Source organism: Eptesicus fuscus, chromosome 20, assembly GCF_027574615.1.
Source record: "Eptesicus fuscus isolate TK198812 chromosome 20, DD_ASM_mEF_20220401, whole genome shotgun sequence".
Taxonomy (NCBI): Eukaryota; Metazoa; Chordata; class Mammalia; order Chiroptera; family Vespertilionidae; genus Eptesicus; species Eptesicus fuscus.
The window spans coordinates 7,372,622-7,389,262 of record NC_072492.1 but is presented as its reverse complement, the minus strand read 5'-3'; the positions used below and the strand labels follow the sequence as shown (position 1 = coordinate 7,389,262).

The window sequence follows — 16,641 nt, the reverse complement described above, 5'->3', positions numbered from 1 at the left end:
TTGGGTGTGACCAGGCCTTCAAGGGAGGGCACTTGGGGGCAACCGGGTCAGCAGGGGAGGGCAGTTGGCGGCAATCAGGCCAGCAGGGGAGAACTTAGGTGTCGATCAAGCTGACAGGGGAGTGGTTAGGGGGTATCAGGCTGGCAGGCAGAAGCGGTTAGAAGCAATTAGGCAGGCAGGCAGGCGAGCAGTTGGGAGCCAGCAGTCCTGGATTGTGAGAGGGATCCCAGATTGGAGAGGGCACAGGCTGGGCTGAGGGACCACCACCACCACCCCCTCTAGTGCATGAATTTCATGCACTGGGCCTCTAGTGATACAATAAAAGAAAAGAAGCCCACTAGCTTGTATGAGAGGATAGTGCAATGTTGATTAAAAAAACAACCTAGTACTTCTAATTCAATAAATACCAGTGTCCACAAAAATGTATACACACTTTAACAGCTGATAGCTCAATTTTGAAAATAAAATTTACTTTATAACTATTCAGTGTGTATATTTTTGTGGGACACCCTATATCTGTTGAACTTCTATTTTGTTCTAGTTACCTATTACAGGTGATTTGCAGAGCTCAAAGATAAATCAAGATAAACATTTAGAACAGAAAATAGTTCACAATTCGATGATGGCAACAGCCTTGAGGAGGATGGGAAAGGGTTACAAGGTGGATCCAGTGTAAACATAGTATCTCAGACTGGTTTTGGAAACTATAAATAATGCTGCTGCTTAATAAATAACAGGGAAATGACACCTTTTTCTTATCTATGGAAGGTGGGGGAGAGATGCTTTTGGTAATCTAGAGTGCAGAGAGGTCATTTTCCATATTTGAGTGGTAGACACTTTACTGCCCTTCGTGAAATCTTTGACCAAGGTTGAACTCAACTGTTGGCTCAGCTTAGAATATTATGGAAGTGATGTTAAAGGTTTGTATTACTTGAGAAGATACATGGAGGGATAATATTCAGGGCTCTTTATCTCCTTGCTTAAGGCCAAATACAGCTGAAAGATACCTTCCTTCTAACTTTAATATTGTGTGACCCTGTGAGATGCTCTATAGTCAGAATTACAGCAAAAGATATTCTTGTTCTTCAGTCATAGTTTTGAATATTCTTGAAGATCCTATGCCTGCGAATGCAAATTCTTGTTTTCCAGTCAGAGTTCTGAATATTTTTGAAGATCCCATGCTTGGGAATGCTTCTCTCATGAGAACTGTTGAGAAAGAAATTGTCTTAGATGAGTGTTCTCTTAAGGGAGAGCTTTGAAACCAGAATTTCAAGGGTGGTGTAGAGTTTGGTACCCTCAGTTCTAGGAATGGCTGAGTGGGGCCTGAGGCTGCTGATCCACTAGGCCAGCCTCTGGACTAGCTATCATTCTAATTTTCCCAGTGTTGAACAAACGTCCTCATTTTCTCTATAAGCCAGAACATGAGAAAGTTAGGCAGTGCTGTCCTAAAGGATATAGCAGTGCTTGGGAAACATTTTGGGTTGAGGACAGATATTGTTTTTCTTATCAGTCGGGGTTCTTGGTTGCAAACAACAGAAACTTATTCTAGCTAATTTAACCCACACTGAGTTGTCTGGGCTGTCCATGTCAAATTTATTTTCAGATCAATAAACATTTGAGAGCATTTTCTACATAAAGCACAGAACTTAGGCTTTAAGTATATAAAGACAATCTTTTCTCATAGAGAAGGTATTTTCTCCTGCCACATAAATAACTTAAGATGTTTGATCATACCTGGTTTCTAGCCTGTTGTAGATAAAGGGGAGGATCTGTTTACCTCTGCTGATTGGGGGTAATTATAATCACAAGTTTATAATCTTTCTTGATCAATTACTTTAAACCCTGTTGTACAAGTATTTTAATTTCTGTTAGCTTCCAACAATCTCCACAGGCCAGTTACAGTATCACTTCTTTCCCTGTATCCTTTTCTTCCTATGGAAGTTGTTGCAGGCTTTTGGAAAAACTTCATTTTAGTCTAATGTCCTATTTATAGTTTTGTCATTAAAAATATCTGAATAGATGGTGACAGGTTGCCTTTTAGGGTTTAGTTTTTGAGGCCGATGAGAAAGAGATGAGAAAGACCAGTACTTAAGAGGTTCTTAGAGAAAGTTAATGGGAGGAGAGATGTTTTAAACAGACAAACAAACAAACAAACATAAAAGGCTCATGCCTACAGATCTACAGATAGCCTGGAAATTCCTCTCCAAAGTATTGTAAAGTTGTCTCTTACTATTCTTCCCTGAAGCTCACCTTTGATTGACTTTCTGGGCTGTTCCTTTTCCTCCTTAACACTGCCTTGTGAGTTCATCTTAAAATGATTATTTGGAGAGTTGGGGCACTATGGAGAACAGGCGATGTAACTTGATCTTATCCTAAACCCCTTTGGCACCAGCTTTAGGCTGTCAGTCACCTCTGCTTAAAGGGGCTTTGAAGTTTATAGAATTATTTCATGTATTTTGCTAGTAAAAGATCAGAATATATACTGGGTAGTTTTCAAGATAGTTGTAGATGTTTCTGAAGTATAGAGTGTGTTTACATCTAATGTATGCAAATTAAGTCATATTCCATTACACATGTGCTTATTCATTTTTGCAATAAATGGCCTTTGAAGACACCAATTTTTTTTGTTTAAATGTGATTGCAATGCTGAAAAAGAATCTTTGTGTTGTGTATTATATATAAACTAGTAGCCCTGTGCACGAATCCATGTGCCAGTAGCTCGCCAGTACCTTGCTGCCACCCTCCTGTAGCTCCCCCCGCCCCCCTCCCCATAGCTTGCTGCCCTGCCCCCTCCTGTAGCTCTCCGCTGCCCGCTTGTAGCTCGCTGCCCGCTTGTAGCTCGCTGCCCCACCCTCCTGCTGAGGTGTGATCTGGTCGTTATGTGGTCGGTCGTTATGCTTCACTGCGTAACGACCATTTGCATATTACATCTTCATTATGTAGGATATTTATTTTCAATTAAACAGTTTGAGTAAGTTTTAATTGTAATAATATATTTTGTTTGCCTGCAGAAGTGAGCTACTGTCCTCTAAAATTGGGCTTTTGAAGGAAGGACCAATTTTGGTGTTTTTCTTTGGGTAGTTTTCACAATGATTCTTTGTTGTGTCATTGCCCTACGTTTGATCTTAGTCTTTTTATCAGTTTTCACCATATAGAGGTAATGGACCATGTATCCGGTGGTTTCAGATGTACTTCACATGATAGGTGGTGTTCAGCTTTGATTTGGGGTGTTTGTGGGCTTTGATCTTATTCAATTTATGATTGCAAAAGCCCTTATATAATTTTATCTTCAGAAACTTTACTGTGTAAAGTAACATTCATAGATTCCAAAGGTTAGGACCTGTTATCTTTGGGGTCCACCATTTAGTTTGCTACAGTCTGCCTTCTGGCTCCCAGATATTCACCTCTGCCCCAAGTGCAAAGTACATTCACCCTACAGGTCCAATCCAGATCTTACTGGACGTTATCAGCTCCACAGTCTGAAATCTGACCACCAAAATCCTCTAAATCAGGTATGGGTGAGACTGAATGCAACCCATCCTATATAATAAAAGCCTAATATGCTAAGTGTCCGATCGTCTGGTCATCCATTCAACCAATCAAAGCATAATATGCTAATGATATACTAAGGCCACTCAACTGCTTGCTATGACATGCACTGACCACCAGGGGGCAGATGCTCCAACTGGTAGGTTAGCTTGCTGCTGGGGTCCAGCTGATCTGGACTGAGTGAGATGGGCTGGACACGCCCTGGAGCTCTCCCACAGTCCCTCCCTGGCTGGCCAACCTCCTGCATCCCTCCTGGGCCCTAATTGTGCACCAGTGGGGCCCCTAGGCCTGGCCTGTGCCCTCTCACAATCTGGGAACCCTTGGGGATGTTGGAGAGCCAGTTTTGGCCCGATCTGCAGGCCAGGCCAAGGGACCCACCTGGTGCACGAATTCGGGCACCGGGCCTCTAGTAGTTTTTTATATAAACAAGAAGGCCAGTTATCTGCTTTCAAGATACAGTGGTGGGTCAGGCATTGGATAAAATTAAAGGGAGAACAGGAGACAATGGAAGGAAGAGAGGAGTCAGCAGTCCCAAGCAATTTCAAAATCCAGCAGGGCAAATTCCGCCAGGTTTCAGGGCCTGAGAATAATCTGCGTTTAAATATTTCCTAAAGACAGATTTCCAACAAGTAAAAGAGCACATTTATTTAAAAATCTTTCTTGTATATTGCTGAACCTCTCACCAGAAAAGTTATATCAATTTACTTTTCCACCAGCAATGTATTATACTAGTGATTATTTTACCTAGTCACTTGGATCATATGTTATCATTAAAAAGATATATGCATATGTGTAAAATAAAACCTTTAAAATTTGCCAATTTCACATGAATAAAATTTTTAACTGTTTTTGGTGTTAGTGCCTTTAATAATTCTTTCATAATTTTTCTTTACTGTTTATGCCCTTGCCAATTTTTAAATTTTTTATTGATTAGTGTGATGTTTTTGTATATTTATAGTTTCTGATTTTGTATTGCAAAGATTTTCCCAAGTATTCATTTTAATTAAAAAAAATATATTTTTATTGATTTCAGAGAGGAAGGGAGAGGGAGAGAGATAGAAATATCAATGATGAGAGAGAATCATTGATCGGCTGCCTCCTGCACACCCCCCCACTGGGGCCTGAGCCCACAACCCGGGCATGTACACTTGACCGGAATCGAACCCAGGACACTTCAGTCCACTCTATCTACTGAGCCAAACCAGCTAGGGTTTCATTTTAATTGTTTTAAGTTTTTTTTTTGTAATATACAGAATTTGCTTTTTAATGTAGCCAGGTCTGCCATTTTTCATAGAGTACCTTTAGCAGGTATAGTTTGAATGTCCTTACCCTGCTAGTCAAATAAAAATAATTTTAAAGTAGATATTTGGTAACTGAAAGGCAAATTATGTGGAAAATTTATGTCGTACTGTGCTTATCTCTGAAAATGATGTGTCTGGTCTTCGAAATTCACGTCCTGTAGAAGGCCCAGCCCTGAGAGCTGACCCGGAACTGTGCCAGGAGCTCTGTGCGTTCTGCGGTCTTGTCCAGCTAGTGTGCACACTCAAACTTCCAAATCCCATCGAAGTACCATGCTGAACAGGTTGAGCTCTCTAATTCATCTTTTGAATCCACGGAGGTGGGAAAGTATTTGGATTGCAGAGATGTTTGAGTAGGGAGATATATGTATAATAAACTGTGAAGAGTGAATGCTGGGACAAGTATCCTTTAAATGTAATGAAACCAAGATGGGCTTACAAATGCTTAAAATCCCAACTTAGTTACAGTTTCCATATACTAGAATCCTAAAGAAATGGTTTATAAGATTTATTAAAATAGAAAGAAACATGGTCAGTGGATGAAGCATGCTACAAAACGGTATTAGGTCTGATTTTAATTGTAGAGAAAAAAATATAATGTCTATGTATAGAAAATAGTCGGTAATACAATGATTAGTTTGGGGTAATTGGACTTTTAAGTGAATATAAATATTTAAAACCTGTATTTTATAGATGTATATATTATATTTTATATATTTTTTTGTTTTATCTTTTCTGATATTTCTGGCTTTTTATAATGGACATGTTTTGTGTGTTTGATATAAAATATTGATACCTTCCTTCGTCCCAAAGAAATTGCTCCAAATAAATTATTTGGCATACCTTTATTATTAATTTGAAGTTGACCCTACCATGAAATTTTTTAGCCCATTGTGGTTGCGAATGCTTCAGATTCTACTCTCAGTTGTTTATAGCATATTTGAGAGAAAATGATTTTTATTAAACTAAGGCATTAAAGTATAATACTGGAAAGGTTTAGCATTTTTCAGTGTTACTGCTGAGGTAAATGATTTTCATTTGCAAAAGTGTTAGCATCTCTGAACAATATAAAGGATGCACTGAGCATTGTTTTCAGTTTTACTGGAGCATATTGAGTGGTTTATGGATAGTAACAACTTTTAGATCTTTTTTATTTACTTTTCTTTAATTCTGGAAATCTTGGTTGCATTTTAGAACGTTATGTTAACTATATGTTAAAGGAAATTTGTCTGCCTTTTGATATGAATTCCTTGTGCCCTCAGAATAGTACCTGTTTTATAGTACTTGAAACTTTTACTTTTTATTTGTTATTTCTTAGGTAAACGCAAAGCACTGAAGTTGAATTTTGCAAATCCACCTTTCAAATCTACAGCAAGGTTTACTCTGAATCCCAATCCTACAGGAGTTCAAAACCCACACATGTGAGTATTTCTGTAATAAATAAAAGACGCGACTCAAGCAAAGGTTTTAAAAGTTACTGCATTTTATGGATTATTTCTAGTTGAGGGATTGGTATTTCCATTATTTTTATGGGCCATTAAAAATATTACTATTTGAACTTAAATAGAAAGCTATTTGTGCTGTATTTGAGTAGGTAAACACAATTTTCCTTTTTAAAGTTTACTTAAAAGGAAAAATAACTAAAGATTTGGATATATTTATATCTTTTTAGTTTCTCTCTCACTGAACTGAGAATATTGTTTATACCTTTTTTTCTGGATTTCCATTTAAATTGTAAGTGATATTTAGGAAACGTAATTTTCTCCTGTATATCTGTATTAATCATCCCCACTGAGTAGGTGACAAAATAGATTCCTATTCCTAATAAACTGACTTTCTGTGAGATTTCTGTGTCACAGTAAATCGAAACAGTGTGTACAGGTGTCAGTGATTATTTTTAAAATTTGTTCTTTGAATATTTTTTATTGAAAAATAGGATGTTTTAGAACATGTCACTGAAATTATTAGAAACATCTGTTCATTTAAAACAATACATTCAGAATAATACTTTACAGAAACCTTTGATTGAGTTGAAGTGATGTATTAATAATGTCTTTACCCCAGAAAATCTGTCATGCACAAAAGTAGTGGCTTTACATTTATATTTATGTCCATAAAAATAATTTTCACCCAGTTCTGGTATTGAGAACTATAAAGCAAGTGGTGAAAGATATGGTTAAAAAAAAACCTGTCAGAATAAATTATTTTATAGTTTTTAATAATTTCTCAATAATTTGTATTCATACCTTATTAGACTAAAAGTATATTTATTCTTCCTAAAGATGCACATTTATTGCTATTTTTTTGTCTTTTGATGTTAGGTATGCATTGTATTTACAAGCACTAACAAATTGGTAGAAGGAAGAGTATATTGAAATAGGAATGCTGAAAATATTTTATTTTTAAAACAGCAGTCTAGAATGGAATAATGTTTACCTGTGTATCTGCTCTTATGCTTTCACCTATAACTTTAAAGGGAATGAAAAATATTTTAAATGAAAACTGGAGTAACAGTTTATTTGACTGGGAATAGTGTCTGTCAGTTTAATTAGACTGATGTTCATAATGGAAATTCTTGTCAGAGCTCAGCCTGACAAGTGGGGGCTATAGCATTGAGGAAGGAAACTCAGTACTGCTTGATTAGTCAGAGCTCAGTGCAAGGAAACACTCTTAAAAGAATCTCCTTCCTCCTTTCTTAGAAATTTTAGTGAAAGCTGGTTCTTGAACATAGTCTATTAACCTTGGTTGCTAGTTGAACCATATATTTGTAAGAAAGAAAGGCTATGCAATAATCGCCAAACTTAAGAGATATTTCTTCATCCTTTTTTTTTTTTAAGCCACCTTGGACAAAGACAAAGACAACCTGATTTGTATTAGAACTGGAAAAACATTCAGATGTATTGGAACTCTTTTCCCTCAAGAGTTTCTTCATGTATAGGGAATTTATGGACAAAAATTTCTTTTTTTTAAATTAACAATAAAGAGGGTGAAAAAATGCTTTCTTGCAAAATTTGAGTCAATCAGGTGTTTTCTGTTGTTGTTAAATCTATTTCATCATCTATCTATACTAATAAAAGGGTAATATGCTAATTAGAACAGGAGACCTTCTGGGAGACCTTCTGGGAGACCTTCTGGGAGACCTTCTGGACGTCCTTCCAGACAAAGCCTTGGTGGCGGGGCTGAAGCAGAGACAGTTAGGGGCAATCAGGCCAGGAGGGGAGGGCATTGGGGGTGATCAGGCCAGCAGGCGGGGGGAGGGCAATTGGGGGCAAGCAGGCTGGCAAGGGGGGGCAGTTGGGGGTGAGAAGGCCAGCGGGCGGGGGGGGGGGCAGTTGGGGGTGAGCAGGCCGGCAGGCAGAGTGGTTAGGGATGATCAGGCAGGCAGGCAGGTGAGCGGTTAGGAGCCAGTGGTCCCAGATTGCAAGAGGGATGCCCCTCGAGGGGTCCCAGATTGGAGAGGGTGAGGCCAGGCTGAGGGGACACCCGCCACCCCCGATGCACGAATTTCGTGCACTGGGCCACTAGTAATCCTATAACCAGCTAGATTTCTTATCCTTTATTTCTTCCCAGCAGATACCAAAAGTTTGAGAGGGCAAAGTAATAGGCATTTTTACTGTTTGTGTAGAATCTCTAGAATTTGATTTTTGGTGTGTAAAATTTTAGACCCAGAATTTGTTTGAATTTTCTTACTGCACTGGCTTATTATCTGGGTTGGAATAGCAACTGCCTCTTAGATATTGGTCCAAGACAATTGTTTCACTACTCAGGGCAGCATATCTCCTCTATCCTCCCACCCTTTCCATAAAGGAATCCTTCTGTGTTCTTCCTCTGAATTGTGTGCTGTCAGCACTGAAACTGCTGTTGGTCCCTGTTTAGGGTAAGTAGTTGCAATTAGGAAATATAACTTAAAGTTTGTGGGGGTTTCGAAAATGATTACCTCTGTGCTATTTATATATGTTTCCTCCTAAAAGTTCCTTCAACTTTATCTACACATATAAACCCTAAAGGCCTGGTGCACAAAATTCGTGCACCTGGGTGGGAGGGTTGTCCCTCTGCCCAGCCTGTGCCCTCTCGCAGTCCAGGACCTCTTGCTTCTTACCGCATGCCTGCTGCCTGCTTGCTGCTCCTTACCACTCGGCTCGCTGCTCCTTAGCACTGCCGCAGAGGCGTGAGAGGCTCCCGCCACTGCCGATGCGCTCGCCAGCCGTGAGCCTGGCTTCTGGCTTAGCAGAAATCCCTCTGTGGGAGCACACTGACCACCAGGGGGCAGCTCCTGCATTGAGTGTCTGCTCCCTGATGGTCAGTGCACAACATGGCGACTGGTCATTCTGGTCATTCTGCCGTAATGATCGCTTGGGCTTTTATTATACTAGAGGCCTGGTGCACGAAATTCGTGCATGGGTAGGGTCCCTAGGCCGGGCTGTTGATCAGGGCTTATCTGTGGGGTGACCGGTGGGGTGATCAGGGCCCCCCACTCGCACCCACCTTGGCCAGCTTGGTGCCACCTGCTCACCGGCCCCACCCCCTGCCACTGGTCACCTCCCTCTGCAGGGTGACCAGCAGGGTGATCAGGGGGCCCCTGCTGGCACCCGCCTTGGCTGGCCTGGCACCGCCTGCTCACCGGCCCTGTCCCCCGCCACCGCCGCTGGTCGCCTCCCTGCTCACACCTGCCTTGGCTGGCCTGGGGCCTGCGGGCTGGGGGCAGCTCCTGCATTGAGCATCTGCCCCCTGGTGGTCAGTATGTGTCATAGCAACTGGTCGTTCCACCGTTTGGTCTATTTGCATATTAGGCTTTTATTATATAGATAGGTTAGAGGCCCGGTGCACGAATTCGTGCATCGGTGGGGTCCAGCCGGCCCACCCCAATGAGGGCCCATAGGGTCGGGCAGGCCAGGGGAAGGGGCCACAGGTGGTTGGCCGACTGGCTCCGCCCCTGATCGGGGTGGGGTGGGGCAATCAGGGCCTGGATCAGGTTTGTTGGCTGCCGCACTGCGTGTCATAGCCACTGGTTGTTCCAGTTGTTCTGGTCATTCCGCTGTTCCGGTCACTGGCTTTTATATATATAGATAATACTTTTTCATGAATTTAGGAAAAGATAAGATGAGCTATAAGCAACTAATGAAGTTAAGATTAAGATTATGTCCCGAGAAGAAGTTTCAGGTCACCTGGCTGCAGGATTCTGTAAAAGATTTTAAAAAGAAATTAAGACTGTTCTTATTTTCTCTGAACCAATAGTTTAAAAAAATTCCAAGAAATGATAGTTGGCTACAGCAATTCAGAAGTAAGTAGTAATACAGATTGAATTTCAAATGAATGAATGGGGCAGCAAGGTTAAGATCACAGTAAATAAACAACTTGGTGAAAAGTTTCACAAAGGGAACATGATTTGAATGGGAGTTTGAAAGACAAGTAGAGGATAGATAGAGAGAAGGGAGAATGGCTTTCTGGTGAGTGTAAGTACAAGGTAAGTTTTGGGTACGTACCATGTATAGATCTATGTAATTGTAGCAGAGATGTTATTTATATATTACCTATTTCTAATTCTCATTGGAAACTTAGCATTTTTTCTTTATTTTTGGTATTCTATAATTATACTAGTGGCCCAGTGCATGAAATTCGTGCACATTAAAAGGGAATTAGAGAAAATATTTTAATATTGTTATTTGCCCTTTCTCTATAATAGAAGTGTCAGAGATGAAAGAAAATTAGTAAAATGTATATGAAAATCTTCTTCCTGTCAGAGTCTGGGGCGTGCCGTGGGACCCAGAGTCAAGTCCCCACCCACCAGTGTGCGCCTCAAAATCGCACAAGACCCACACCTGGCCGGCCCCACCCCTGTCAAGCCCCGCCGGGCGGGGGGGGGCGCAGCCTCAGGTCCCCCGTCAAGCCTCGCCGGGTTGGGGGTGCAGCCTCAGGTCCCCCAGCACACACCAGGCGGGGGGCGCAGCCTCAGGTCCCCCAGCACACACCAGGCGGGGGGCGCAGCCTCAGGTCCCCCAGCACACACCAGGTGGGGGGCGCAGCCTCAGGTCCCTTGGCGCTGGGGGCGTGGCTTGAGGTCTCCTGGCCCGGTGCCAGAGTTGGGGGTGCAGCCTGAAGTTCCCCGGCCCGGGGCAAAGGACGTGGCCTGAAGTCAACCATCAAGCCTCGCCGGGCGGGGTGCACGGCCTGAGGTCCCCCGGGCCAGTGCCAAGGGGGGATGTGCGGCCTGAGGTCCCCCGGCCTGGTTTTGGGGCGGGGGGTGTGACCTCAGGTCTCCTGGCCCAGGGCGAAGGGCGCAGCCTGAGGTCCCCCAGCCCGGCACCAGGGCGGGGGGCGCCCTTGAGGTCCCCCATCAAGCCCCAGTGGGTTGGGGGTGGCCTGAGGTCCCCAGTCAAGCCCCACTAGGCGGGGGGTGCAGCCTCAGGTCCCCTATCCCGGCCCTGTGCCACGCAGTCTCAGGTCTCTGCTGATCACTTGTTACGGGAACTGCGCCTCCGCTGTGGGTGCAGCCATCTTGTGATGGTGTGAGGGTTAATTTGCATATCACCGCTTTATTATATAGGATGAGGGTATGCTTAGGTTTGGATCATCTTTCTCTGTGTACTGGAAGAACTGTTTCAGTTTGAAGATTCATGTATCTGTGTCTGAGAAAATTTCTGCCAGTTTTTTAAAAAAAATGGAGTCCTTCATGTTTTCCCTATTCTTTCTTCCTGAAATGTGTGTTATTTGGATGTTGGATCTCTTGAATTCCCTGGTTCTCTGACTTTTCTTTCATATTTTCCATTTCTGTGTTTTTTGCTGTATAGCCTTGGAGATTTCCTTTATATTCTGACTCTCATATATATTTTAATTTCTATGAGTTGATTGTGGCTTTTTCTTAGTATCTTATTCTTGGTTTATGGGTGTCAAGTCTGGAATTTTAAAGTCTTTTCTATCATCTAGGGAATTTATTTCCTAAAGGGTCAGTTTTTCTTTTATCTTTGTCTTTCTCCTTTGTGTTAGTTTTTTTGCCACTACTGTCTTATAAGTCTCAATTGTTCATAGATGGTTGAGGATGAGGAAATTAGAAGGCTGATTTGGAAGTTCTGGTTATTGAAGGGCAACTGGTGACCTTGACTTTATTTAGTTTTCTGTGAATGGTTTGAGATCTGCCTGTCAAGCCATGAGTATTCTAGATGCCAGAGTAATAAGTGGGACCAATATTCACCCTAGGAGGCCTGGTTCTTTTCATATAATATGTTTATTTTCTTTAGAGACATGCTATTTTTTTTACTGTTGTTATTTTGAGGGAAGGTTAGAGAAGAAAGGAGGAACTGAGTAGACCTTTCTTTTAGAAAGACTTTTAATGAACTCATCTGTCTCTAGGCCTCCATACCTTCCTACTGTGGATACCCTCTGAGGTTCTGTTGGGACCATTGCTTATCTCTCATCTCTGCCGTATGCTCCCTTCCACCTTGTGTTATGGGCAGTAGTTTTCTTTACTACTATTTTTTTTTAAACCTTTTATTATGGAAAGTTGCAAGTACATACATACAAAACTAGAGAGTGGTAGGCGAATCTGTCTGTATTTACCAATCAGCGTTAGCAGTGTCCGCAGCTAATGTGGCCAATGTTGTTTTTATCTATTCCTCAATTCCCCTTTCCCTACCCACCCAGCCCCTTAGTTTTAATCAAATTTCAGACATATAATTTCATCTGTTAATATTTCAGGATGTATTTCTAAAAGACAAGGACTCCTTTTAAAAAACATAATAACAATACAATTGTTATAGCTGGTAAAATAAATCTTGAATGTCATCAAATAAGTATATTACTTCAGCTTTATTTTTGAGTAGTTTGAAGCAGGATCTGAACACGGTCCCACCTGCAGCTGGCTGATAATTCTGAAGCCATTGAGTCCCTTCTCATGGAAGTAATCGGTTTTGCTTTGTTTAGACATTTTGTCTGCTTTCAGGCATTCAGAAAATTTGTTTAAATCTCTGTTTTTCATTACTGTCTTTAAAAAAAATATTCTTTTTATGCAAGTCCTTAGAGAGTGAGGAGAGAACCTGAACAGGAAGTCTTTGTTTTTAATTATCATTGGTTAAAATTATTATAAATGCTTCCAACATGTAAAGCATGAGTTTTATAGAGACTCTTGTACCTGCTACCTAGATCAAGCATGTTAAACTCGCAGCGGGCGGGCGGCATGTCTTTTTTAAATAAACGAGTTTACATGCTTGACCCAGATGTAACAAATGTTAACATATGCTCCTGGGCTCTTTAAGTGAAAGATTAAGCTGTAAAACTAAAGAATAAAAGGAAAAACTAAAGGAAAATGTGTGGCTACCTTTTAAATTTCCATCAGGATTGGGTTATCTAGGCGCTATAAGTCTTTTAATAGCCCAGGGGTATTTTTATAAATGTGGCAGGCTTGTTCTAAAATCATGTTCTGTATATAAACTTGACACGAACAGTAGCAGGTATTCTGTTAGAGTCTGTGCTTCGTCATGCCGAGTAGGGAGTGAATGCTCTCAGTGTACTGCATCATTTAGAATGCACCACATACAATTGTGACTCTGAAAGAACAGTCCCTTTATCTTCACAGCGTATCGGAGTGGTACAAGAAGAAACACTAGCTTAAAAGCTAACATTGGAAATGAATAATGATGCATACAGATACATTTTGGGCCTTAAGCTAAACATTTTGGAACCATATGTTCTAAGTTTGTTGAGACCAAGAGGATCTCTAGTAGCTCATTTATCTTTATTACATTTGAGCAGAAAATGGCTTAGTTGTGCCACAGAACATCTAGGAAGTTTTAAAGTCCCCCAGTTAATCATTATATTCTTCATTCTATAATGCGCCTACTCAGGAGAACTTCATCTTAAAACTAGAACACTAATTATAAATTATCTAGGCACTTATTACTGGTTAAACTGTGGAAGCTTCTTTATCTTTTATACTTTATTATCATGGATTAATCATAGTAGTTAATTTTGGAGTCCTGGCTTCTATCCCAGCCACTTAACTCTTATTTTATTTTTAAAAAATATTTACTTTTTATTGATTTCAGAGAGGAAGCGAAAGGGAGAGACAGAAACATCAATGATGAGAGAGAACCACTGATCGCTGCCTCCTGCACACCCCACACTGGGGATCGGCTTCCCAACCTGGGCATGTGCCCTGACCTGGAATCGAACTGCGACCTCCTGGTTCATAGGTCAACATTCAGCCACTGAGCCACGGCTGGGTGGGCGTGACTTTCATTATTTTATACGATGAGTTAGAAGAGAGGGAGTTGGGGTGTGTGTGTGTGTGTGTGTGTGTGTGTGTGTGTGAGAGAGAGAGAGAGAGAGAGAGAGAGGGAGAGAGAGGGAGAGAGAGAGAGGAAGGAGGGGAGGGGAAAGGAAGGGAGGGGAGAGGGTATTGATTCAGGTGTGTACTATTTCATGTGAAATCTCATGCTTAAGCTTCATAGGCTAAGTGTTTGTAAGGAGGGAGAGGGCTCTGTAGTCTTGTGTGTTCTCATTCCCCAGAGATGTGCCTAGGACATCTCTGGTTACTTCCTAAGTGAGAAAGCCACCAGTATACTTGAGCTTAAAAGGTGCTGTTTTTTGTTTTTTATTTTCCATCTCTGAAAATTGTTGACACAGTCTCAGTAATTTGGAATTTCTATAGTGGAGCACTTTCACAAAATGACAGTAATGGAATAAATATTTATAGGTATAGCCCAAGACAGTTTGGCTCAGTGGATAGAGCGTTGGCCTGTGGACTGAAGGGTCCCAGGTTCCAGCCAGGGGCACATGCTTGGGTTGTGGGCAGGAGGCGGCTGATCAATGATTCTCTCTCATCATTGAAGTTTCTGTGTTTCTCTCCCTTCCTCTCTGAAATCAATAAAGAAATATATATTTTAAAAAAGGAAATATTTATAGGTATAAATTACTGCCCCAAAATTTAAAACACCAAATTTAAATACTATGGGATCTTCCCCCCCACCCCCTCAGCTGGTTTAGATTTACTGCTGCAAACTTTTTTTTTTTTTAAATATGTTTTTATTGATTTCACAGAGAGGAAGGGAGAGTGAGAGAGAGATAGAAAACATCAGTGATGAGAGAGAATCATCGATCGGCTGCCTTCAGCATGCCCCGTACTAGGGATCAAGGCCACAACCTGTGCATATGCCTTGACCTGGAATCGAACTGTGAGTTCCTGGTTCATGGGTCAAAGCTCAACCACTGAGCCACACTGGCGAGGCCAAACTTTTTCTTATTGTGGCAAAGCATACATAACATAAACGGAACCATTTCTAAGTGTACTGCTCAGTGGTATTAAGCACGTTCACATTGTTGTGCATCTCTCACTACCATCTATCTTTAGATCGCTGTCATTTCTCAAACTGAAAGTCCGTAGCCATTAAGCACTAACTCCTCATTCCTCCTCCCTGCCCCTGCCCCTGGCAGCCCCTGTTCTCATTCTCTTTCTGTCTCTATGAATATGATTAGGTATCTCTTATAAGTGGAATTACACAATATTTTGTGTCTGACTTATTTTACTTAACATGATATTTTTATACTCCATGTATGCTGTAATATATGTCAGAATTTTCTTTATAAGCCTGAATAATATTTTATTGTATGTGTATATGACCTTTTGTTTATCACTAGTCTGTGATGGACATTTGGGTGTGTCTACCTTTTGAGTACAGTGAGTAATGCTGCTGTGTGAGATAATATTTTAAAGCTTTCGTATGGTACTTCCTCAAGTTTAGAGGTATTTAATATTTCCTTCAGCCCCACATTCTGCCTCAGTGTACCTGCCAGCTTGGTACATTCCCTTGAGTGAGAGATTCATGGAGAAGTGATTCTCAACAGAGGGTGTGGATGACCTGACTGTCTATGTGGCCCCCACCCCTGGAGATTCACTGGTATCGTCTCCTTAAGTTGGATGTTTATAGGCGAGGGATTGAGTGTTAATTCTGAAATGTTTATTGAAAGAAATTAATGATAAATAATGTTGAATTGCTTGTCTGCTAAAAATGAATTTACTTTTGATATTTTAAATCAGCGGTCGCCAACCGGTGGTCCGCGGACCACTGATGGTCGGTGAGGTCCGAAAGGTTGGTGACTGCTGTTTTAAATCATCTATGTTCTTGAATCAGAGACTTAGGCAGACATTTAAAAGATTTCCCTGTTCTTTAACCTATAGTCCAGCAAAGTTCTGCTTTTTAAAGGAATGTCTGCTTTCCTTGCTTTTGTTGAGGTTTCCAACCATTTCTAAACAGGCAGCAAGTTATACACACACACACACACACACACACACACACACACACATACATGTATATATTAATATATAAAATATTGTTATTGATTTTTAGAGAGGAAGGGAGAGGGAGAGAGATATAGAAACATCAATGATGAGAATCACTGATGAGCTGCCTCCTGCACGCCCCCTACTGGCGATAGAGCCCACAACCTGTGCATGTGCCCTGACTCGGAATCCAACCATGACCTCCTGGTTCATACATAGATTTTCAATCATTGAGCCACACCGGCCAGACCCCCTCCCCACTTTAGGTGCTGGTCAAAAGCCTGTGCTTCTGACCACAGGCTATAGGTTCCAGCTACCTCCTCAGGTTCTATTAATTTGCTAGCGTGGCTCACAGAACTTAGTAAATGCATTTACCAGTTTATTAAAAGAAGTGATAAAGGACAGAGATGAACAGTCAGATGAAGAGATTCATAGGGTGAGATCTGGGAGAGTCCAGAGCAGGAGCTTCTGTCCCATGGAGTTGGGTGGGCTACCAGCACCTCCCGGGGTGGACGTGTTCCC

At 41.4% G+C, this 16,641-nt stretch overlaps 1 protein-coding gene across 10 annotated transcripts in view; it reads left to right on the top strand.

The window, feature by feature from the left end:
- Positions 1–16,641, top strand: part of MAP2K4 (mitogen-activated protein kinase kinase 4) — a 111,069-nt gene that overhangs the window by 30,546 nt on the left and 63,882 nt on the right. For all 10 annotated transcript variants that reach the window (XM_054709001.1, XM_054708998.1, XM_054708999.1 and 7 more), the window contains one exon: positions 6,166–6,268. In XM_054709001.1, the coding sequence (XP_054564976.1) occupies positions 6,166–6,268 (103 nt within the window). The remainder of the gene's footprint in view (positions 1–6,165; positions 6,269–16,641) is intronic.